General features: G+C 33.4%; 2 protein-coding genes across 2 annotated transcripts in view; both read left to right on the forward strand.

The window, feature by feature from the left end:
• ft (cadherin-related tumor suppressor fat) overlaps nucleotides 1-17,861 on the forward strand; it is a 93,350-nt gene extending 75,489 nt beyond the window's left edge. The window contains exons 2-9 of the mRNA XM_013322458.1: nucleotides 1,302-1,610; nucleotides 2,067-2,300; nucleotides 6,639-6,840; nucleotides 7,047-7,234; nucleotides 7,647-8,069; nucleotides 8,154-8,655; nucleotides 8,786-14,144; nucleotides 14,339-17,861. Coding sequence (XP_013177912.1) covers nucleotides 1,302-1,610; nucleotides 2,067-2,300; nucleotides 6,639-6,840; nucleotides 7,047-7,234; nucleotides 7,647-8,069; nucleotides 8,154-8,655; nucleotides 8,786-14,144; nucleotides 14,339-16,958 — 9,837 coding nt within the window. The 3' untranslated portion in view covers nucleotides 16,959-17,861. The remainder of the gene's footprint in view (nucleotides 1-1,301; nucleotides 1,611-2,066; nucleotides 2,301-6,638; nucleotides 6,841-7,046; nucleotides 7,235-7,646; nucleotides 8,070-8,153; nucleotides 8,656-8,785; nucleotides 14,145-14,338) is intronic.
• Nucleotides 17,862-18,754: 893 nt separating this feature from the next.
• LOC106124734 (inactive pancreatic lipase-related protein 1) lies at nucleotides 18,755-24,218 on the forward strand. Its single transcript, XM_013321682.1, has 7 exons — nucleotides 18,755-18,977; nucleotides 20,537-20,624; nucleotides 20,801-20,949; nucleotides 22,194-22,445; nucleotides 22,822-23,013; nucleotides 23,316-23,487; nucleotides 24,096-24,218. Exons 1-7 carry the CDS (start codon nucleotides 18,914-18,916, stop codon nucleotides 24,196-24,198), a joined length of 1,020 nt encoding a protein of 339 aa, XP_013177136.1. The 5' UTR covers nucleotides 18,755-18,913; the 3' UTR covers nucleotides 24,199-24,218.
• Nucleotides 24,219-25,703: the final 1,485 nt, after the last annotated feature.

Raw genomic sequence — 25,703 nt, forward strand, 5'->3', positions numbered from 1 at the left:
CTCAGAGCCTACAATCGTTAGTTTATCTGTGACTTGGCCATCGATGTGTCCCGAATTCCTCGCGCGGTGTGCGGATGACGAAACATTGCTGGGTTTACTCTTTTACTTGCGCCTTTGTTAAGTCGTCGAGTGTTCGAGCGGCTTTTTGTAAACGTCCACCGGCCGCGTTGTACCTCAACCTTCATAAATCTTATCTAACAGATCTCATCAAGCGAGAATTAAACTGTATACTAAGGTCTAGTGTTGGTCCAGTTATCGTATTATTATAATATGAAGGATAACAAAATATGATAAGTAAATTTAATTCAAGTATACTTTAGCTTACATGAAAGGTTCTGTAATTAGGTTGCAGTTGTAGGTACTATGTTCATAATAGTGGTAGATTTGTGACTTATACATCAGTGAGGCTTATAAAAAACATCACCACGCTATCTTTCCTTAAACATATGATATTCAAAAGTACTATAAGATTTATTTACTATTTTCATATATTCAAATCTCGGCCGGCTCATTCTAAGCAGATATTTTTATCGGAAGTAATATATCACAAGATATAGTTCATGTTAATTGCTAAATTAGCGATTGATTTAATACTTGTTGTCATATTAAAGTAGTCCAGGAGGATTGAGTCCACACGACAAAGTATACGACTTTCTACCACTTTCGACGATTGAAACTATTAGAACTATAGAACTTGTTTTTATTTATGTTTAATAGGATATTGTTAAATGCGAATTGGAAGTTTAAAATGAAATGAATTCGATAATTTTAAAAATAAAATCGTTTTAAATACGTCAAACGTCGTAGCATTATTACAAACGAAGCGCCCAAAGGCTCGTTTTGTGATTGGCTCGGTTGGAGCAGTCACACATTTGTCGGAGGGAGCTCTCGCGAACTGCATTTTTAGAATTATTAATTTCGGTCGTGTGTTAAAGCGGTCCATTCTGTGACCACGTCATAAATTAAACATTTAAACGTTTTTCGACGGCCGTTTGTTGTGGTCGATGCTACTAACTAAAGTTTTAATTACGGAATTACTTAGCACGCAAAAAAAATATCAATGCTGTCCAAATTTTATTGCAAAACAGACAAAAAGTTGCATTCAGTTTTGGTCAAAAATGTCAAAATTCGTACGTAATTATTATAAAATGTGTTAATTAAATCACTTTAAAATTTTGAAAGCTTTGAACGTTAAAAAATTTAAGTCATAAATTTGTATTAATCAAAACATCGCCTGATTTTACAAATTACTGCTGCTACAATTTATTTTAATCAATAGTAATAATTACAATTGTTTACAGGTCGAGGTGACAATTCTGGACAAGAACGATAGTCCGCCTGAATTCAAGAACATCCCTGCTTCGTATCCAGCGTCCGAGGACCTCGCACCTGGACAAAAGATCGCGTCAATACTCGCTGAAGACCCTGACACCATTGGTACAATCACGTATAGCATACAATCAGAAGAACCAACGCCTTTTGCTTTAGACACGAATACAGGCGAATTAACCCTTAAGGAGCCTCTGGATAGAGAAACGATATCAGAATACCAAGTGGTAGTGAGGGCGGATGATGGTATGCAATACACGGACTTAACAATCGTTGTTCAGGTACGAATATACTTATTTTTATAGCTCCATCTACATGCTAAAGTATTTATTTAACCGTGATAACGAATAGTACAATTAATTCGAAATGCGTTTGCTTTATCTCGATCCGTGAGTGGACTTTAAAATATTTTACAATATGCATGCGGTCGTTAATACGCCGCCGCTGGCGGAATCGCAGCGTCTAATTCTGGCGCTGCCTCTATAATCATTAAGACTAGAATTCGTTTTTAATTAGACGCTATTATTTTTTTTTATTACTTAAGGTGCCATTTAAAGCTTTCAAAACTTAAACAAGCTTGTAGATCATATTTATTACTTTTGAATACTTAAGTGATTAGTTTTTTAAATATGTAGAGTATCACTGTATTGATCGAAACGATTATTACGTTCTCTCGTAATGATTATAGGCTAATATTTAACTACGTATTTATTCTAATATAAGGGTTTAAATTTCAGGTAACCGATACAAACGACAATCCTCCGACGTTCAAAGAAAGCGCTTACTCATTCGACATAGCGGAGAATGCAGCGCGCGGCTCCGTGGTGGGCACGGTCGCCGCCACTGATCTGGACTCTGGACCGAACGCACAACTCACTTACACTGTGGTCTCGGATTGGGCCAATGATGTGTTCTCATTGAATCCACAGACTGGCGTCTTCACATTGACAGCGAGACTCGACTATGAAGAGGTAAGATTCCATCAAACATTTTAACGACATTTAACGTATTGACAGGGGAAGCATTAAACTATATCAGGCTTCTTTACTCTGCAAGTTTATTAGACACTAGCTGTTGCCCGCGACTCCGCCCGCGCGGAATTAAAAGTGTTATTCCAGACTATGTTCTACATGTCAATTTTAGCGATATCCATGCGGCCGTTTCTCAGATATCTAGTAACAAACATCCATCCAAACATTCGCATTTATAATATTAGTAAGATAATAAGATTATTTTTGTTACCAATTTGATGATTAACACTGATTTAATTTGAAACGCAACAGAATTTAGTTGTTGTGATTTCATTGCTGGTGATATTTCTTTGTATCCGTAATGTCTAGTTTACCAAATAATATACCAAATTCATAGTTATTCATGTATAGTTAATATTAAATATTAATAATTCAACGATCATAGGGTTATTATTTCTTCGTCTTTGTAAAACAATAGTTTTTATAGTTCAGTTCTGGCTGCACACAAATTAAAATAAAAAGATGTTTCATTGAAACACCTCATATATATTTATTATCTAGACCTTGGCATATTGGATCGGGACGTTGAACGCTATATGTGGCTCGGCGAATTTACAAATAAAATATTTATGGGAACAACTCACACATCGTTTCCGATGTTAACTAAAGATTATTGTTATCCGTCAAAACAATGTATTTAACTATGTTATTGTTTGTTTTTTTGATACCGATATTCCTGTATAAAACATATCGTCATCCCTCTCATTATCTTTGATAAAACAGAGATAACAATATGTTTTACACATAGGATTTTGGTCTCAGAAATGAACAATAAAATTGCGTTGTTCTTAATTCAAAATTTTAACTTAATTTAGTCGTCATCCAATTACAATATAGGTTTATTCATTGACTGTGGAGTAATTTTATGACTTTATAAAGAAGTCAATTAGTTCTCACCAATTTCATTTATACCACGATTTAAGCAATAGCCCATGTTTCTGTTTGCACTATTTTATTTGATATTTACAGTTTTATTCTTTATAAATTATAATATATTTTCATTTATTATAGTTAAAGCGAATCAAAGATCCCTCAACGAATTTCCTGTTTTGAATAAACTATACGACATAAATTCAATATCATCACCTATTTAAATGTCTAACGTAGGAACAGACTTGTATGTATAATGAATAGAACGAGGCGGTAGGTTTTACTTTCAGACAGCTTTCGTCCACTTCTTGTTTCCACCGTGTGCTGTGTACATTGCGGTTGATACAATTATCTTAACATAGATCTAAAGGGATCATTGACCGCTGAGCCGTTCAAGCGACGCGTAATACCATTCCAAATTCTTTATTAAACTATTAATTTCTTTAAATTAAAAAAAAAACTATCTAAGATCTGTAGACAATTCTTCAACTGTTTTTTTCATTCTATTTTTAAATTTCTTTCTACTTATAAAAAAATTGTTTTATATCAAAAAATAAAGCAGTTAAATAGATTTTGTATCGTTTGGACGTAATTGGATGCGGAAAAGGCATCTGATTAATTAGTGTATGACCACAAAGTAACTTTCTTGCACTTTCATTTACAAACCCGGAACATAGTAACTAGGTAGTACCCCACAGGTGGTCAAATGAAAGGACTAACAATGCACGAACCACACTCAAAGATTTAGAAATAGTAGCAAACGTTTCTGTATAGACCTCTGTAATTCTAAGTTAAAGAAAAAATATTTAGACGTAAAAACCTTTTTTTTCTTAAATATGAAATTAGCCAGATAAAAGTAAGGTATAATTCGGGTCCTGATGTTTTTTTTTAACATTAAAAATTCCAAGTGGTGTATGCTCACATATTTTGAATATACCATAGAGCCACGCACTATACTTAAGATCTTTAAGATTATGTTAATTCAAGTGAAAGAGCCAAGGACAAGAACAATTACCGTACTTTTAAAAAAATATAATTCGAGTCACTTACAGGAATGCCTTTTGGGCGTAAAAAATAAGATAAGGCTAAGTTGAATTTATTACGAGCCGTGTAAAATATTGCATGTTGTAGGTAAGATGCGCAATTCTGAAACGAGGGTCGATGTTGCCCTTGAGCGGGTTTTTAATGCAAGCGGGATGAACTCACGCCGATACGCGAATGCCTATATTCACATATTGAAGGTCGCCTCATTCTGCGGGGAAGAGAAATTGTCTGAACATCTAAAGAGTGGGAAATAAAACGAGTTTTGATTTGCGGCGTCTATCATATTCATTAGAGATAATCGAAGCCTTTTTACGATCTTTTATTCGAGTCGCCGCGGCTTTCATGGGGACAAACAAGTGCGGTTAATTTATATATAATTAAAGTTTTATCACATTACAATCCTTTTTGCATGTTCAATTGGTGCATACTATATGTACATATTCAAACATTTCCTGCTTTAGCTGAAATAGAAAACAATACCTTAGTAATAATTTAAATGCGAATGTTTAGATGGTTGGATGTTTGTTTAGAGTTATCTCCAGAATAGCAGCATGGATCTTGCTGAAATTTGGCACAGATGTAGAGCATAGTCTGGAAGAACACATAGACTACTAATTAAGTTTTTTTTTATTTCCAAGTGGATAGAGTCGCGGCGACAAATAGTTTATAATGCAAATTAAATGGTTATTAAAGTAATGATTTTACATATGATAAAAGTAGTAGTTAATAGAGAGATTGTAACACATTTTTTTGAAAATTCTGATACCTATCTGTTTCCATATTTTTTTCTCTTAACTTGAATACTTTACAAAATATGTAAGTAAACAACGTCTTCATATTTTATCTTAAAATAGTTTCGTAGTTGTTATGTTAATATTTCGCGCAACAAAAAATGTTTTACGAGTCTTTCGCCTTTTCGCAGCGAATGGACATTATTTAAGTTTCACATACGCCTTCGAGGTCGGTTAACGAGTTATTGCTGTAGTTGGTACCGTAACTAGCTTATTGTAATACTCATCAATGTACCTATAAAATAACAACAAGTCATTAAATTTCCCCATAGTCGTGAATCATCATACAATTTATGTGGTTCATGCTAAGAAATTGCGAAAGTCTATGCAATTTAAGGCGATATAGCTTGTTTACATCGTGATTGATTTACTGTATCGTTGTCAGTATTTCGAAAATTTTATAACATTATCAATTTAATAGTTAAGAAGTGTTTAATATTTATTGGTTTTGCGTAATTTATATATATAAAAAAGGCGTGTTAGTTACACTATTTATAACTCAAGAACGGCTTTACCGATATGGTTGAAAATTGGTGAGGAGGTAGCTTAGAGCCAGGAGACGGACATAGGATACTACTTATTCTTTTTTTTTTAGAATTTATGCCTTGAAGAGCCTTTTTATTTAACTTACTAATATTATATAATAAATGCGAATGTTTAGATAGAAGACGACATAGGCTGCACTAATTAAGTTTTTTTTTATATATCCACGCGGACGGAGTCGCGGGCGACAGCTAGTAATGGTTAAAAAAAAGTCAGTGGAGAAAACGAAGAAATTAGAGATGATTTTGATACGTTGAATTCTTATCTTCAAAAGTACAATAAGAAGATATAGATTGAATTTGATTGCATGAATTGGTTTTTAAAGTATACAAATGAAACCTCTTGTAAAAATTAATTAAACACAAGAGGAGTATACTGGTAGGAGTGTAAACGAACATCGTCTCGCCCGCCTCATCAAATCAGTCGACTCTGCTAATTAGTAAAAACAATTCGGTGTACACTCGTTGCCCGACCGCCCGCCAATTCCGCGTACGTCGCTAGAGACCTGCTAATTTCATCCCGGTAAAGTTTTTTCGCGTCGCGCATCATATTCGGCATTTGCCCACTCGATCCGCCATCGAAATTAAGGCCCGAACAATGTCAGACAAAGCGGCCGTCTGCAAAACATCCATGGGCCGGATTCCACGACCACTGCGTGTTTTTTTTAATTGCCATCTCGCTCCACGATCCGCGAATGAGGGAGCTTGTCATAGCTGGAACGTTTTGGTGACCTATTATATGGAAAATCTGAATGCCGTGCGCATTTTTTTTAGAATTCGTCGGTACGCAGACGTTTTTCACATCACTGATGCTTAAAATAATTATGATATGATGGAACATATTTTTTAATTTCGTTAGTATGATGTTACATATTTTGAATTTTAATTATACTACATTTCGTCGTTCCGTATTATTACAATATGGCACAGTACATATTTTCATTAGACCATTAGATGTTTATCATTGTTTTGATTTCCATATAAAACCAACATAACATTATGATATTAAATACCATTTTATTAATTTCCAGACGCAGCATTACATTTTAGTAGCCCAAGCACAAGACGGTGGTCATCCGTCTCTATCTGGCACTGTAACCATCTACATAAATGTCATAGATCTGAACGACAATGCTCCAATATTTGATCCAATGAGCTTTTCTAACGAAATCCTAGAGGATGTTTCTGTGGGAACGTCGGTCGTGACAATAAGTGCTACAGATATGGACTCAGGTAAATAAAATATTATTACGTTTTTAGACAATTTTAATAAATGATAAAAAATTATAATAATAAATTTATTCCTAATTTTGCTCTCATTGGACTGCTAACTGTAAGTAATCTTAATAATACCAAAATCTTCATGTTAACATTAACAATCAAAATTACAGTTTGTATACAAATCGTATTATTAATTGCAAATGTGTTTCCTTTTTCAGGATTTAATGGAAAAATAATTTATAGCATTACATCAGGAGATGACAGCTCTGATTTTATAATATCTTCTAATGGGACAATACGTACGGCCAAACTGTTAGACAGGGAGAAAATTCCAATTTATAATTTAATTGTTACGGCAAAAGATTTGGCCAAACCACCAGAGCCACAGTTGTCTTCCACAGTTCAGGTAAGCTTCGGAGCTTTCTAAGAACTTTCGAGTCCATAATATTCCGATGCATTGATTTAATATTTACTTTTACAAGTTGGTGTTACATTTCATGCAACCATACTAAAAATTGTTAATACTCAATAACAAAATACGAAGAATTCTTAAAGTGGTATTAAGATTAGAACATTTTTTGTTTGGTAGTTTTTGCTTCATACTTTTCTCGTTTAGATTATTAATAGGTTTAGTAAGAATAAATGAATTTAAATTTATTGAAACTATAATCTATTAATTTTGATAATTTCAACGGTAAAAGAATTTTTTAACACTTTAAAAAGAAAGTTCTTACTTATACGGACCCTATGTTTTTTCCTCATGACTTTATTGTACACTAATTTTTAATCATATTAGTCTCTAACCTTTTTTTTTTCAGGTTACAATACAGTTAAAGGACGTCAATGACATGGCTCCGGAATTTGTCAGTCCCAACATGACAACAGTATCTGAAAATATACCTCTTAACACTGTGATAATGACAGTAAAAGCTGTAGATAAAGACGAAGGAAGAAATGGATACATTGAATACTTTATGGAACCAGATTCCGAAATCAATGGTTATTTCTCTCTAGGAAATGTCGATGGTATTTTACGTGCTACGGGGAAACTTGATCGAGAACTTAAATCGAGTTATACATTGTCAGTCACAGCGAAAGATAGAGGAGATCCGCCTAACGTCACTAAAACTAAAATTTTAATCAAAATAATGGATGAAAATGACAACAGTCCTGTTTTCGATCCGAAACAATATAGTGCATCAGTTCCAGAAAATGCTAGTATCGGAGCTAGTGTTTTACAAGTAAGTTTGGAAGGACAAAAACCTCTAATTACATTAAATACTGCTTTGAATATTTGGAGTAAATAATTATTTCTATGTTTTCAGGTTTCAGCTACAGATGTCGATGAAGGATTAAATGGAAGAGTAAGATATTCTATTGCATCTGGCGATGATAATCGTGACTTTACTATAAGTGAAGATACCGGCATCGTAAGAGTGGCGAAAAATCTCAACTACGAAAGGAAATCTCGTTACTTACTTACAATTAGGACAGAAGACTGTGCCAAGGATGATGTTAGATTCGACACTGCCGAACTATCCATATCTATTCAAGATATAAATGACAATCCTCCTACCTTCCTAGATTCTCCATACTTAGCATATGTGATGGAAAATATAATTCCTCCGAACGGAGGATTCATAATTACAGTTCGAGCTTATGATGCAGATTCGCCACCATTTAATAACCAAGTACGTTACTTCATAAAGGAAGGAGACGCCGATCTGTTCAAAATAAATGCATCTTCCGGACAAATTTCTTTATTGCGAACTCTAGATCGGGAAGCTCAGGATGAATATACATTGTCTCTTGTTGCTATGGATACAGGTTAGTAAAATTATTTATTTAATTTCAATTGTGTATTTGATTTACATTTTTAAAAATTAATGTACGAGCGAAACTAATATGAATTGCTATTTCTTTGCTAAAAGTAATAAATGTAAATGTTACATTTCAGGGTCACCGCCTTTGACTGGTTCTGGGACTGTTAAAATCATTGTACAGGACGTAAATGATAATAGTCCGGATTTCGAAAGACAAAGTTACAAAACAACTGTCAAGGAAAATATGCCCGCTGGTACAGTAATACTAGAGCCAAAAGCCATAGATAAGGATATCGGAAATAATGCTAAAATTCGATACAGTCTATTAGGTGAAAAATCAGAAAGATTTATTATTGATCCGACAACAGGGATAATATCGACGAATGTAAGCTTGGATCGAGAAGATTGGGATACATATTATTTAATTCTAATGGCACAGGATTCATCTACAACTGATCCCAGAACTGCTACAGCTAATGTCACAATTATTGTTGAAGATGAAAACGACAACACGCCGATATTCCCACAATCTGAGTATGAGACATATATTTCTGATCGCACGCTCCCAGGAGACTTTATATTTGGAGTCAAGGCAAGGGACAATGATATTGGCCTCAATAAGAAAATCTTGTATGACTTAAAAGGCGAACATCAAGAGTTTTTTACTATCAATAAAGAAACAGGTGTGATTAAAGCCAAGGAGAATCTTGCTAAGCTAAAAGAAATAAATAAATCGTCTTTAAATTTAATAATTATAGCTGCTGATTGTGGAATAATACCAAGACAGAGTACAGCTGATTTAATACTCATACCAAAATCTGTTAAAAATTTTCCAAAATTTTCTGTTACAAACAAGCTTACATTTACTTTTTCTGAAAATACCCCAGAAGGGGTTTTAGTAACTCGATTATCTGCTACTTCTCCTAAAACCGGACCCACTAGTTTATTACAATATGCCGTCGCTGGAGGTAATATTGGAGATGCTTTAAAAGTAGAACCAATAAGCGGTGAAGTGTTTATAACTGGTAAAGGACTTGACTATGAGACAATGCCACTTTATGAAGTTTGGTTTGAGGTCAAAGACTCAGACAATCCACCTCTAAAATCTTTTATTGAAATAGAGATAAAAGTTACAGACGCAAACGACAACGCACCTATTATCGAAAATTTATTGTATAATGCAACAGTTCCTGAAGAGGAATCACCACCTCAGTTAGTGGTCAAAATAGAAGCACACGATGATGACTCTAACGAAAATGGAAGAATATCTTACAGACTTGTAAACGATTACGAAGAAACGTTTAAAATTGACTCAGAAAGTGGAGAAATTTCTACCAATATAGGATTGGATAGAGAATCTATACCTTTTTACGAAATTTTAGTAGAAGCTGTTGACCATGGGGTGCCTCAATTAATTGGTACCTCTACTGTGCTAGTAACTGTAATGGACAAAAATGATAACCCACCGAGATTTACGCGATTATTTAGTGTTAACGTGACCGAAAACGCAGAAATAGGTTCTTTTGTAATAAGGGTAACGAGTTCAGATTTAGATACGGGACCAAACGCTAATGCAACTTATAGTTTTGTCGAAAATCCTGGGGAAAAATTTCTTATTGATCCAATTAGTGGAAATGTAACAGTCGCAAGACCGTTGGATAGAGAATTACAAGATGAGTACATCCTCAAAGTTGCTGCGATCGATGGAGCGTGGAGATCCGAGACACCGCTTACCATCACAATACAAGATCAGAATGACAACGCTCCAGAGTTTGAATATTCCTACTACAGTTTTAACTTTCCAGAGTTGCAAAATAAAAATAGCTTTGTGGGCCAAGTTATTGCTACTGACAAAGATAAACAAGGTCCTAACTCAATAATTTCCTATTCCTTACAACAAACTTCTGATTTGTTTACAATTGACCCAGCTACAGGTGAAATATTGAGCAAATTTATGATGAACTACAAAAGAACTTTAATAAACTTATCACCCGAAAACACTTACTCAGTTATTGTTGTGGCAACTGATAACGGAAAACCGCCCATGTCATCAGAATGTTTAGTTACAATTAACGTTGTCGATGCTAACAATAATAAACCTAAATTTATTGAACATGAAAAATTTGTACCGGTACCACTAGATGCCACTCTAGGAGAAAAAATAATACAGTTAACAGCAGAAGATACCATGGATTTCGGAATAAATGCAGAAATAGAATACTTTGTGGCAGGTGGTAATGGGACATCCTTCTTTACAATTGATAAAACAGATGGATGGATTTATGTAAACAAACAATTTTACTTTATTGGACAATATTATGGATTGAAAATCAAAGCTGTTGATAGAGGAATACCGCCCCAATCCGTCGAAACAATAATAACATTTGTGGTAACTGGCGAAAATATTCACAGCCCTAAATTTACGGCACTCAGTTATCAAGTAATCGTTCCTGAAAACGAGCCCATTGGATCTTCTATACTTACATTAAAAGCTAACGATGAAGATGAAGGGCCTAATGGTATAATTAGATATGCTATCTCATCTGGTAATATCGGAAAAGAATTTCAAGTTGATCCATTTTTAGGCACTATTAGTATACTACGACCTTTGGATTATGATGAAATTCAAGAATATCGTCTAAACATAACCGCCACTGATCTAGGGTTTAAGCCGAAGGAGACTACCGCAACAGTTACAATAATATTAACAGACATAAATGATAATGCACCACAGTTCAACCAATCCCATTATGAAGCATATTTGGCAGAAAATTCACCAGTGAATAGTTTTATCTTCAAGGTAAGAGCTGTTGATATTGACTCACCGAAAAATTCTATTATCAAATACCATATCAAAAATGAAATGTCATCTCTATTTCACATTGATGTTAATACTGGCAAGATATTTTCTAAAGCCATTTTTGATTATGAAGAAAAAACCTCGTATAAACTGGAAATAGTTGCTGAAAATCCGGATTCAGTAATGCGCAGCATGACTGAAGTACTAGTACACATTACAGGTGTAAATGAATTTTATCCTAAATTTATACAGCCAGCATTTCATTTTGATGTTTCTGAATCAGCTGAGGTTGGTACAAATGTTGGTACAATACAAGCTACAGATCAGGACAGCGGTGATGATGGCATAATTTATTACTTGTTTGTTGGCTCCAGTAACGACAAGGGATTCAACGTAAATTCCCAAACTGGAGTAATAAGGGTAGCTCGTTACTTAGACAGAGAAACACAAAACAGAGTTGTTTTGACTGTGCTCGCCAAAAACTATGGTGGCATTCATGGTAATGATACGGATGAAGCTCAAGTTATAATATCGATACAAGACGGAAACGATCCTCCTGAATTTTTAAGAAACTACTATGAAGCAACTATATCTGAATCAGCGAGTGTTGGTCAAAAGGTAGTCCAGGTTAAAGCTGTCGATAAGGATGTACGTCCACAAAATAATCAATTTAGTTATTCTCTTATTGGCGGAAACACGAATCAAGATTTTAGAATAGATCCACAAAGTGGTGAAATAGAAGTATCCAGGCAACTAGATCGTGAGACAATACCTACATACTCACTTATAGTAGGTGCGATTGATACTGGTATACCACCACAAACAGGCACAACGACTGTTAAAGTAACAATTACTGATATAAACGACAATGGTCCATTGTTTGATGTAGCAAATTTCAATGGAGCTGTATACGAAAATGAGCCTCCAAATACCAGTATTACTACACTTACTGCTAAGGATCCAGATCTGCCTCCAAATGGAGCTCCATTCTCTTACTCTATAATTGGAGGTCAACATCAAAATTATGTAAAAGTCAACAAGCACTCAGGGGTACTATTAACTACAAAGAAGATAGACAGAGAATTAACACCACAACTAGAAATAGTCATACAGATTGAAGACAGTGGTACTCCGGTAATGAAATCAATCTATACAATATTTATAAAAGTATTGGACAGAAACGATAATCCACCATCATCTAGGTCTGCCCATGTTCTTGTATACGCATTTAATAACAAAGTTCCCACCGGTAAGATTGCAGACGTTAAACCAAATGATCCAGATATTGTTGGAGATTATAAATGCAAAATTATTAAGGACTCTACTACTGAAAATACTCTTACACTATTTAATATTCGAAAGGGTTGCGATCTTTACACTAATGCAGTCAGACCAGGACAAGGATATTCATTTTCTGTTTCGGGCAATGACGGAATTCACAAAGATGTTACGTCATCTGTTAGCGTTGAATACTTTTCATTTGACAATGCAACAGTTGAACAATCAATTACAATAAGAATAATAAATATGACTGCAGCTGATTTTCTCACACATTATTATCGCAATTTATTAGAAGTTTTGAAAAATGGACTAAAGAAAGACGAAATTGCCTATTTATACAGCATAAATCAAGAAAAAGTTGGACTAGATTTAACAATAGCTGTAAAGACTAATAAGACAATTTGGAAGCGAGAAAACACAGAGAATTATGTTAAATCGAAAGAATTTGAATTAAGCAAGGTTTTAAAAACGTCAGTTATAGTATCATATTACCCTTGTGCAACACAACACTGCCTTAATGACGGTGTTTGTACAGATGGAATTAGGGTGTTGGATGAGGTACGGATTATCGAAAGTTCTACCCTTATACTTTCATCCCCTCTTGTACGTCATGAGTATACATGTCATTGTACTGACAGATTCATGGGAACCAACTGTGAAAAAAGACAAGATCCTTGTTCACCTAATCCTTGTAATTACGGTGGTCAATGCAGAAAGCAAGGTCATGATTTTGTGTGCTCTTGTCCTCCACGCCGAGAAGGTAAAACATGCCAATTTGAAAGAGATGATGTTTGTAGCAGCAATCCTTGTAAAAATGGTGGATCGTGTAAAGAAAGTTCAGACAGAAATTCGTTCTTTTGTTTATGTCGACCTGGTTATCGTGGAGATCAGTGTGAGGCTCTTGTGGATTCATGTAGACCTAATCCATGTATGCATGGAGGTATTTGCATTAGCTTGAAGCCAGGATATAAATGCAGTTGTACTAATGGCCGATATGGAACTCATTGTGAAAGCTCTACTTTTGGTTTTGGTGAATTATCATATATGCAATTCCCAGCTCTCGATGCATCTACTAATGATATAACTATCATATTTGCAACCACAAAGCCTGATGCATTATTATTGTATAATTATGGAGCCCAAACTGGAGGAAGGTCAGATTTTATAGCGATTGAATTGTTAGGTGGAAAACCAATATTTTCATTTGGAGGTGCAAGAACATCAATAACTTCGGTATCTATTATGGATTCTGAAGTGAATACCGCTGACGGCAAATGGTATAAATTAACTGCTACCAGGAATGGTCGTGTGATATCTCTGAGTGTGACCTCCTGCACTGACCACGGTGATGTTTGTATGGAATGCGAACCCGGCGATAGCTCATGTTACGACGATGATACTGGACAAGCAGGGTATGTCTACTTTATTTATTATTTTCAAACTTTTAAGATACTCTTTCCTTTCTATTTCAAACAAAGTTAGCATAATGCATTAATGCATTCTGTGTCGTAAAATTTACAAATAATAATTATACCCCCTCATTGTATTTGATAGAATTATGGATTACTATATGCTTATATTTTATTTTATTTTATTGTTTTTACAGAACTTTAAACTTCAACAACGAGCCGCTACTCATTGGCGGATTACATAAAGCAGACCCCGTCCTGGAACGTCCCGGGCAAATTCATTCCGATGATTTTGTTGGTTGCATGCACAGCATTTCCATCAATGGACGTTTCCTAAATTTAACTAACCCGCTCAAAGCACGGGGTGTGGAAGCAAATTGTGACCGTACAGAAAAAGGGACCTGTTATAAAAAGGACATTTGTGATTCAGGACAGTGCTTGGATAAGTGGAAGACAAACAACTGCAAATGTGAAAAAGATCTCATTGCACCTAACTGTAACTCTGCTCTACTGCCTATATCTGTAAGCGAAAGTGCTTACATTACGTATATGATATCGGAAAAGCACCGAAGAATGCAATTACTGGAGTCCTTTTATGGTGGAAGCACAAATTGGGAAAGAAAGAGCAAAAATGTTGGAAAAGCCGTAACTAAAGTAAGTAACCCAGCTAAAATATTGACTTTCTTTTTCAAAACTAACAGAAAAGAAGGAGTACTTTTTTATGCAGCAACTGACAAATACTACACTATAATTGAATTGAATGAAGGAAAAGTTAGTTACACGTCAAAACAAAATGTAGTGGTTAACATGACTCAAGTCGACCAACAAGATGTCTCTGACGGTAATTGGCATAATATTACCATATATTCTCATGGAAGAAGTATTCGTTTGATTGTTGATAACAAAAACGTGGGTGAAGAACTAGATGCAGCTGGAGTGCACGATTTCTTAGATCCCTATTTAACAATCATTTCTTTAGGAGGTGTTAAAACGGAATGGGTATCACACAATAATAAATTTGAAGGATGCTTGGCAAACTTTAGTATTAACAATGAACTTCAACCTTTTAATGGCAACGGAAGTATATTCAAAGAAGTTATTCGAAAAGGAAAAATAATACCTGGATGCCATAGTACTTTCGGTGCCGGAATAGCTCAAAATCCAAATCCATTGAATATTGGCATAACGCTTGTTATAGTATTTTTCATTATATTAATCGTAGCAATTTCGATATCGTTTATTGTATATCGACTTCGGAAGCAGAAAAAAGAAAAGGGCAACACCTCAGGAAGTAAAAGTAACATAGTCCATACTAAGCAAAATGGTGGTCCCGCTATGTTAAATGCGCCAAATTTGATTGCTGGGACTAATGACAGTATTATGAATCGAAATATGCACAACAATGAAACAAGTTTGAATAGTTACATGTCTGAAAATGCAGATATAATGAGAAATGTCGGTCATATTGTTGGTCCTGAATTATTATCAAAGAAATATAAAGATCGTGAAATAATGAACATAGATCCACCGAGACCTCAACGACCTGATATTATCGAAAGAGAGGTGGTCGGGAAAAGTCCAGCTTTAAGAGAAGATCACCATCCACCTCCACCACCTTCGACAAATACTTCTCATCATACTCATGACCATCCTAGTGGTATGGACCTTAACTCAGAAATACCCGAGCACTACGATCTTGAAAATGCAAGTTCGATAGCACCATCCGATATTGACATTGTTTACCACTACAAAGGATTCCGAGAAGCCCCCGGTGTTCGCAAATATAAAGCAACGCCGCCGCCGATAGCAGGTTACCATCACAAACATCAAACACCACAACACAGGCATTCCCCACATCACCCGAGTGGGTATCCTCCTAGAGTTTTACCTCAAGCATCTCAACCACCTCCACAACCGAGACAACATCAAACCACTCCATTAGCTCGACTATCGCCTAGTAGTGAGCTTAGTCAACAACCAAGAATCCTAACTTTACACGATATTTCTGGAAAGCCTTTACAGAGTGCTTTGTTAGCAACAACATCAAGTTCAGGAGGCGTAGGAAAAGACGCATTACATAGTAATAGTGAACGCAGCTTAAATAGTCCAGTTATGTCCCAATTAAGTGGGCAAAGTTCTTCTGCTGGTAGAAAAACTCCAAGCGCTGCGCCACAGGTTCCTCAAGTAGTTTCAGTTGGGTCTGGTGCAGTCGGTTTGACAGCAGAGGAAATTGAAAGAATGAATGCCAGACAACGAACCTCTAGTCTCGTTTCGACATTAGATGCGGTATCAAGTTCCAGTGAGGCTCCAAGAGGGGGAGGAGTAAGCCATCACATGTCACATAGGCATCACTCACCACCGGTCGACAACAGAAGTTCCACTGGATCAGATGATGAAAGTGGAAATGATAGCTTTACATGTTCAGAAATAGAGTATGATAATAATAGTATAAGCGCCGATAAGCCTGAGGATGTAAGAAGACAGAATGTTAATAGTGGAAATAATAATAAGAAACCCATTTTACCTCCACCTTATGAGAGCTTTGATTCTTCGTTTCGAGGTTCTCTGAGTACGTTGGTTGCATCGGACGACGATCTGAATCCACATGTAAGTGCCGCATTGTATAGACAGGCAAATGGATCTCCTGCACCAGCAACTTTAGGATGGGATTACTTTCTAAATTGGGGTCCAAATTTTGAAAGTATGATAGGTGTTTTTAAAGATATAGCCGAATTACCAGACGCCGTAAATGGTCGAATGTCTTCCTCGTTAAGGCTTCCGAATGGTACTCCAAAGCCTTCGGAAGAGTATGTCTAAATTAATGTTAAATAAAATTGTAAATATGTTTACATAATACTGATGTAAATTTTTTGTTGAGATCTTGTATCAAGGTCTTGGTAGATTCAATTTTCTTGCCATATTTTGCTATTTTATGTAACTGGGATATAGTATAGTTCGACTTAGATTATATAATTGTAAATATATTTTATATTCATTTGTAGATAGCGTTGATTAAGAATTTAGTAAGTTACGATAGTTGCTCTCAATTTAAAAATAATGTACATAAAATTCAATAAATCAATTTGTAGTGCAAAATATATTAAATGTAAAATTGAAAACTTTAACCCGAACCTGAAAAATTTAAACTTACGAATTTTGTACAATTTTCTCTCAACATGTGTCTTGCGAATAATCATTTTACCATTTAACTTAGTTATTTTTTCATTCCAAATTTTACAAATCGAATAAAACAGGGTTGTAATTCTTTAAAAATTGTAATACTTAAACTCAAGGTTTCCAATATCGAAACATTTGTTAAAAAGATATTATACAATCACCCCTTTCATTCCACTTGACAAAACAGAATACCCAGTTTACGTTATTCCAGTCCAGCTATGGAATTTTAAATTTATCTCATACATCGAATAGTAAACTGTAATCATATAGTGGAATACCTCGTGTGGGGTCCAGTGTAAGTTTAAAAATTTTCCAGTTTTAATGGAATAATGTAAACTGGACGTAAAATTATTCGATAAATTGCAACGTAAAATTATTCATTTACTCTCACGTTTATTTATGTGCTTAAATACTCCGACTGAAATTTTATGTAAAATTTTAAAATATCCATTCTTTATAAATAATAATTGTAATAAGCCATATTAATTAGTGAACAAAGTGCCAAATGTGTATTCTGTTCAAAAGAACTGACTGATTTTACAATATGTGAATATTAAATAAATTAAATGAAAAAATGACTTTTCTTTTCAACATTCTACCGGTAACTCCTTAATACCTACACAGTAGATAAGAAAGGAATCCTATGACTTAAGTTATGCTATGTTCTAAGTAATTTTTGTCAAGGTCGTAACATAGATGTTTATAGTAATGGCATTGATTATCTACGAGCCAGCAATTATAAAAAAAAACGTAAAACAAAATAGCAATGATAAGACAATGCAAAAACGCATACCTCTTTTTTTACATTTGCATAATACATAATTTAGCACAAAGTTACATTAGAGTGGATATGCTTTTTGGTTTTATTAACATTTGACATCATCTGGTATTAAAATAATATCATATATATAGTTATTAATTTACTTGTTCAGACACGAAATGCCCACTACAATACATAGGCATTTTCCAAAGATCGCCACGATGATCGGTCCTGTGCTACCAGCATCCAGGATACTCCTATAACCTTGACTAGATCAACGGTCCATCTTGCGTCATATTGCCCACGTTGCCTCTACCTGTCCGTGGCTCCCACTCCAAGACTTTGTAGTCCCATCGACCGCCGGTTCTGAGGGTAATATGGCCAGTCCATCGCCACTTAAAGTTTACAATTCTTCAGGCAATGTTACCTTCGTTCTGCTGCGGATCAGGTCATTTATGATTTGATGCGAGTTATTAATACATAAGGTTTTTATTTTCTTGCAGTAAAAAGAAGCATTAATTCCAGAATATCCTAACAGAAAGGTCGATGTCTATTTCTCCAGGTCATAGTTCTTCATGTTTGTTTATCATTTTATAGCCAAGCTATCCAAGGTATGCAGGAAATGAAATTAAGCCAATGTTACATATACGTAATTTCGTGGCGTTGACGAGTCGCGTTCGTATACACAAACCTAATTTAACCCAGTGCTGTTGATAATTACCAGCTAAAGTGCTAACGCAGTCTTAACAGTACCCTTAACTTAAACGAACCTGTGAATTACACAAAAAGTCATTGAATTTTTTGTGTTTGTTGGCGAATTTTTTGCTTACACAAAATGCATTTTTTAAATTCTTTTTCCAATTTGCTATTATCATTTGTGTATATTTATTTTCTTTTGAGTAAGTATTGTCTTTTATTATATAAGAAACGTAAGAAATAACATTACTTTGTGAATATTAAATTAATATATTTAAACAGTTGAATTTATAAATTAACAAATGTAAGAGTAAATCGTATTATTAATAATTTTAAATATAAGTACGATATTTATAACTATACTGATTCATTTTAGCTGATATAAAATAAAATGCATTTTGAATATTCTTGTTTTCAACCTTGAAATGCATTTGATTTGAAATTCAATTAAAATAAAATAATTTTTGTACTAAACTATTGTCGTCGCTTGAAATTGTATGTTAAATATCATCATTTTCTTTAATGCGTTAATAATGTTAAATCCTTATAATGACTGCTAATCATATTTCAAACATTTTTTGTAAAACAAAATTTGGAGAATAACAATCGCATTCTACTTTGAGATTTTATAAAATTATTTCTATGCATCAGTACTTTTACGTAAGTATATTTTTTACATAATTAATTTCCGTACCACATTAACGTTTTTTCTTGTTAGTTCCATAAAAATAGTTAATAGTTTACTCTAGAATGCAATAAAGCACTTTAAAGTTACCTAACTAAAACATAAATGCGAAAGTTTGGGTGTATGGATGTTTGTTTAAAGGTAACTCCAGAACTGCTCACAACTAGTATAATAAATAAAAATCTTGTTCGATTTTATGATATTTTAATTATATTTCAATAAAAATTGCATAAAAAATGATATCAGCGAGTCCTATTTGAAATCTACATAATCTATACTAAATTAAATAATATTATAATTTATATGTTAATTAAATCCTAATGTCTGTATGTAAAATTGAAAAAAAAAACAATTTCATACCCATTGTGTATTTACGTAGCTGAAAAAGAAAACCTTTTTGTAAAAATTACGTTTGTCTGTCTGTCTGCAAGGTCATATTTGTTCCGGATAATCTCCGGAATGGCTGTGATTTTGACTATTCCACGCGGGAATATAGGCTACTTTTTTAAATGACTGGCGCTGACAAAGTCGCGTGCAACCAATAGTTAATTGATACAAGCAACACTAATATAACAACGAACAATAAATTAGAGAGTGTTATAAAAATATTTCAAGGGTTATTGAACGAATATAATAATTAAATGTGACTAGATAACATGAAGTATAATTTGTAAATTTTTGTAATAATTTACATATATTTGGATAACAATTAAATGGTAACTATAGTTAAAAAAATAATCAATTTAAGACTAAAATTACATTCGGTTTGTGAAAATAATAATAGTAGAGTTATGTAAACTTTATATTTTAATACGTTTGTAGAAATGTGTTTAAAAATTCTCAAATTACCTACGTTACCCTCCTGACAGGACAAAAAATCGTTCATAATCGTGTCCTGGTTAATAGTTGAAAAGTTTTTTTAATTACCTAAATAATAACAGTGTGTTGTATCATTTTGTTCAGTTTTTTTATGGCAATAAAGTTTTATTATTATTATTAATTTTATTTCTGCAGTAGTTTTTAAGTTATCGAGCATTAAGGAATAATAGTAATCAAATTTTTATTACGTATTTTTAGGTTATTGCAATTCATTAGCTGCTGACAATTGTGTGATTCCTCCTTTAGATTGTCCAAACGAAAATGTAACTTTTTGGTTATACACAAGGTAAATTTATTTTTAATTATTATACTTTTTTCCTAATTTCCATGATAATATTTATTTTAAAGTAACTAAAGCTGTCCATGAGAGTAGCACCCTGCACTAAGGAATTAAAAGGCAGTATACACTATTTACGAAATACTCATGAACCAAAATGTTAAAGGCAACATTTTTTTTTTCAGAGCAAATAAGGACGAGCCACACCAATTAATATTCTCAGATCCTACATCAATTGATGAAGCCCCGTGGGTCCCGAATGCAGAGATCAAGATAATTATCCACGGGTACACAGGTCACAAAGATTTCGCTCCAAACCCACAAATTAGACCAGGTATAGTATAAGTGTTCAATTTGGGGCCCGCATGGCCGTAGACTTTATTTACATAAAAACCTAATTTTGGCCCGTAGTTCAAATAAGTTGAACATTAAGTGGAGAGAAAGTTACGTCTATCAGATAAGTTATACGCTATTTAAATAAAACACCAAATAATTGAGTATCTAAGTTACTCAACACAGTACATACACTGATCGGATATTACGCGGGTCCCACACGCGTTAATTTGATATATATAACTAGCTGTCGCACGCGACTCCGTCCGCGCGGGATTTAAAAAAAACTTTATAAGTAGCCTATGGTTTTTTTTTTTGTGACTGAGTAGTCACTGTTTGCCTTGAAGAGGCATTTACAGCTTCACCGGGCTTAAGGTTGCCGAGCGCAGATAGCGCTTAGCCTGAACCTCGAAGTAGCCTATGTTTTCTTCTAGACTATATTCTACGTCTGTGCCAAATTTCATAAAGATCCGATGAGCCATTTCTAAGATACCTTCAAACAAACATCTATACATCGATCCATCCATCTAAATATTCGAATTTATAATATTAGTAAATTATATAAACATTATGTACACACATAATGTGTAGGTATCTACTGTGTAGCTTGAATGTTATAATCAACTTGTGTACATTTTAAAAATTAGTATAATTTAATTAAAACAATTATCTATGTTCAAACACTAATAATAACTTTTTAATGACGACGACGAGCGACATTGACAGTCCGCGTTATTTTTTTTTAAACAAAAGATAAGGAAATTATAAGAGGATGTATTTATTTGTGTTTTATCATTGAAAAGTATTCAAGATATAAATACAGTTCCTTCCGGACATTATTTTTATCATTATGTTTGTTATTACACTTGAATTTATATATTGTTATAACATACTACGCTCATACTGCGTAGCTCTAGTTTCATGAAGGTACAGAGTTCAATTTAACGAGATAAAATTTGAGATAGGTACACTTATTTTAACAATTAGTAACCATTTATTCTTTATAAGTTAAGCTACGTTCTTACGCCAAAAAGTGTTATACAAAATTGAATGACGTGGTTTTACCCAGAATATATATTGAGTTATTAGATAGAAGAATCTGTAAAGGAATAAAATTTACATTACTCCGGAGATACATAAAGATCTTTGCTTGTTTCAAATATATTTATTACTTCCTTTAAATCTAATTTGTAAAAATCGGCGTTAAAATCAGTAACCTTTTTTTTTGTATTTCTCGCTTTTCAGCGTATTTAGAATGCTGTGACTATAACTTAATATCAGTAGATTATCACCCCGTGGCATTAGAACCTTGTTACCTGCAGGCGGCAACTAACACTGAGCTAGTGGGCAAATGCGCTGCGCAACTTATTGATGAGATGGTCTTTAATCACAGTATCCAACTGTCCAAGATACACGTCATAGGTTTTAGTTTGGGTGCTCATGTCGCAGGATTCATTGGTAGTTACATTAAATCGGGAAAATTGGAAAGGATAAGTGGTATGTAAAATCTTAATTTATTATTGTATGTTATTATCGGCGAGTTTCCACTGTCATAATAACTTTTAAAATAACCTACAATCGGAACAATGTTGCCATTTCATTTATTCACGTTGAAAAAACAGAGATGAAAATATAGTTTATATAAAATGTGTTACGACAAATAAAATGTAGGAAAACATTTACCAATTTTTTTTTTATTCGAGTACTAAACTAAACAAAGATGGTTTGGACTAATTTAGAATCCATACTTCATGATTCCTTTTAAAAGATTTTTTGAAATTCTTGTTGTGAGTAGAAATTGTTTGATATATTTTCGTATTTAACTAAAGGATAAAAGTATGTATATTTAGTTTACATAAGTTAAACTTAACAGCATTAGACCCAGCGTTACCGTTATTTGCTACGGCTGACGTGTCAAGAAAGATTGACCCAAGTGATGCAAAGTCTGTTGATGTTCTCCATACAAACGCGTTGATGAAGGGGAAATTGGAAATAAGCGGGCACTCTGACTTCTTTGCTAACGGTGGCAGTAAGCAGCCTGGTTGTAAAGCTGATGAAAACCATAGTAAGTTATTGAAACGGTTTTATTTTATTTTAAATGGCATACCATTTTTCCGAGTTATAAGTCTTTTGATTAACTTAGATAGTTTATTCCGTTTCCGGTATGAGTTTTAAGAATACACAAAAGGAACAGACTTTCTGAAAAAAATAAACAAAAAGTAACTTATATGAGATTTAATTTAAGATAAAAAAATGGTTTCGCCAATAAAGTGAACAGTCGCTAATACGGATATTTTTTAAAAGAGGATCTACCACTGCGTCAGCCTATGTATTAAATAATTTTATTACGAATTCATTTACTTTTAGCGGTATCAGGCTGTGAGCATGAAAGAGCTGCAATATACTTTGGTGAATCTATTATCACTAAAGTTGGGTTCTACGGCAAGAAATGCTATTCGTGGATAGCCTACATAATCGGATGGTGCGAGCTGGTCAGTTCAGATGAAGATGTTTTATACGGCGAGCACATGCCACCAAAGTTAGTCTTCTATTTTTTATATTATCACTATGACGTTGTTAATAATACAAATAACTAATTCTCTAACATTAATGGTATAAAAAATATTTTAAGAATTAATCGCTAGACAGCTCTATATATTTCTCTGTGCGTAATGACTCAATGATATAGATAAGATATACGTACAATTGAATACGAAAACTCGACCTTAGCGAGGCCAGTTATGAAAAGGGAACTATTAAGTTATAGTTGTTTTAATAAAAAAAATGACAAAACTTTTATCAAACTAGCTGTCAGCCGTGGAATTAACTCACATAGTTAGTAGCTTATGTGTTCTTCCTGTATGCGACTATGTTCTGTATGTATGCCAAATTTCATCGAAATCCGTTAAGCCGTTGCGGAGATACCTTCAAATAAACATCCAGTTATCCATTCATTCATCCATCTATGTAAACTTTCGCATTTATAATATTAGTAAAAAACAGTTATTACATTACTCTACAAACATATAGAGCAAAGATATATAAAGAATGTCTACCATTTTACCTTTTCTATGTAGAAAAGGCAATATGTACATATTTGTGATTGTTATTAATTAAATATTATAACAATTATTGCGTTGATTTCAGCGTATCTGGTGTGTATTTCTTCAACACGAATTCCGCGCCTCCTTTCGCGCGAGGTACAAACAAAAACAGAAGCTACAACGACGATGATGATAATTGGATTTAATATATAGGTTTTAATTATTGCTTTTAATCTATTATTTATTAAAATATACTAAAGGATATAATTATTTCTATTTTTATACGCATCGTCGTATTTCGTGAGAATTACGTCACGGTATAAGGTTTATGATTTGCCGTTTGAATTTCAGTATAAATGTATGGGACAAATAAAATATTTTATGTATTATATGGTACATTATTTTGATGAATGTTCGACGATAGGACTTACTTGGAATGGTCAAAAGAATTGTTTATAATTTTTTAAATAATCTGCTATTTTTTTTAATTTAACAAATATTTTTTGCTCCTTTCAGAACTGGTATTCTTATACGTAGATGTTAGCAGATTTTAAATATTCAGTAAAAGTAAAGGGACCAGTTTGATCATTTTACCCGGATATGGTTTGCAGGAACTTTCGTAACGGAAAGTCCACTTTGCACTTCAATACGGAAATATCGAAATAAATATTGTCCGGCATAAGTAAAACGGAAAATTTGATTTCCTTGGAATTGTTTAAACTGTATAAAAGGTTACGATTAAGAATATTTAGATTTTTAAAAGTTTAGTATTTAACAGGGCTAATGTTATCCCAAAAATTAAATATATAAAAGAAATTTTAATCAAACTTTAAATCTGTGAAAAATACTACAAATGTATATATATACTATAAATATATATATATATATATATATATTTATTTAAAATATTAGCAGATTTTTTTATAAATTTACTAATATTTCTTTTACCATTCCAACTAAGCTCTAGGCTTGTGCTAGGATATGGTTTACGACAATAGTCGAATGGCGGGATTCGTATATGCATGGTTATTTTGGCTATGGATATCATTTTAAATAACAAAAAACTGTCAAATACCACACTGGCTTTTGTCTTCTATTGTCTTGTCAGCATTACTCAAGTGTTAAGTGATGAAGCAATATATTTCATAAATGTCATATAATTTAACAACACTATGTAAAGGTCAAATAATATGAATTATATTATATAATTCATATTATTTGACGCTTTCGTCTGTCTGTTAGAAAAGAAAAAAGTCCATTAAGGGAAATGGGTAGGTACTTTTTATTAATTTGCTTTGTTTTTGTAATGACATTTCTTATTTTAAATCTTTGATTTGTTTATTTCATTTATTATTTTTATGTAAAGTAGCAAACGAAGTTGAGAGCAAAACTTCTAGTCTTGTAAACATATTACCATAATATGACAATGATTTTATAAAAAACCTGTAATTAACGTATAAGTGTTAATTTTCATATTTAATTATAAAAAAATCACAAGTAGGTATACGCAATAGGATGCCAAGTACAGCGAATAAACAATCATAATGGGTATAATAAAGCATAACAAAGAAAAACAAATATGAACCTCGGATATCTCAGGATTGTTTCTTACAGAAAACGTTTCTCTGTTACTGGAGGTTGGCCGTCAACTCAGCGATCCCATCTCTTTCAACGGTGACAATAATGGTCTATTACCGGATGTTCCTTACAC

Source organism: Papilio xuthus, unplaced genomic scaffold (assembly GCF_000836235.2).
Source record: "Papilio xuthus unplaced genomic scaffold, Pxut_1.1 DF828952.1, whole genome shotgun sequence".
In the NCBI taxonomy this organism is placed as follows: Eukaryota; Metazoa; Arthropoda; class Insecta; order Lepidoptera; family Papilionidae; genus Papilio; species Papilio xuthus.

What these genes read in the sequence shown, in the direction of transcription:
- LOC106124734 (XM_013321682.1), top strand. Translation starts at nt 18,914, where the DNA reads ATGCATTTTTTAAATTCTTTTTCCAATTTGCTATTATCATTTGTGTAT. An exon ending in AAACCCACAAATTAGACCAG is followed by an intron (nt 20,950 to 22,193) that starts GTATAGTATAAG and finishes CTCGCTTTTCAG; the next exon opens with CGTATTTAGAATGCTGTGAC. An exon ending in AAAATTGGAAAGGATAAGTG is followed by an intron (nt 22,446 to 22,821) that starts GTATGTAAAATC and finishes TAAACTTAACAG; the next exon opens with CATTAGACCCAGCGTTACCG.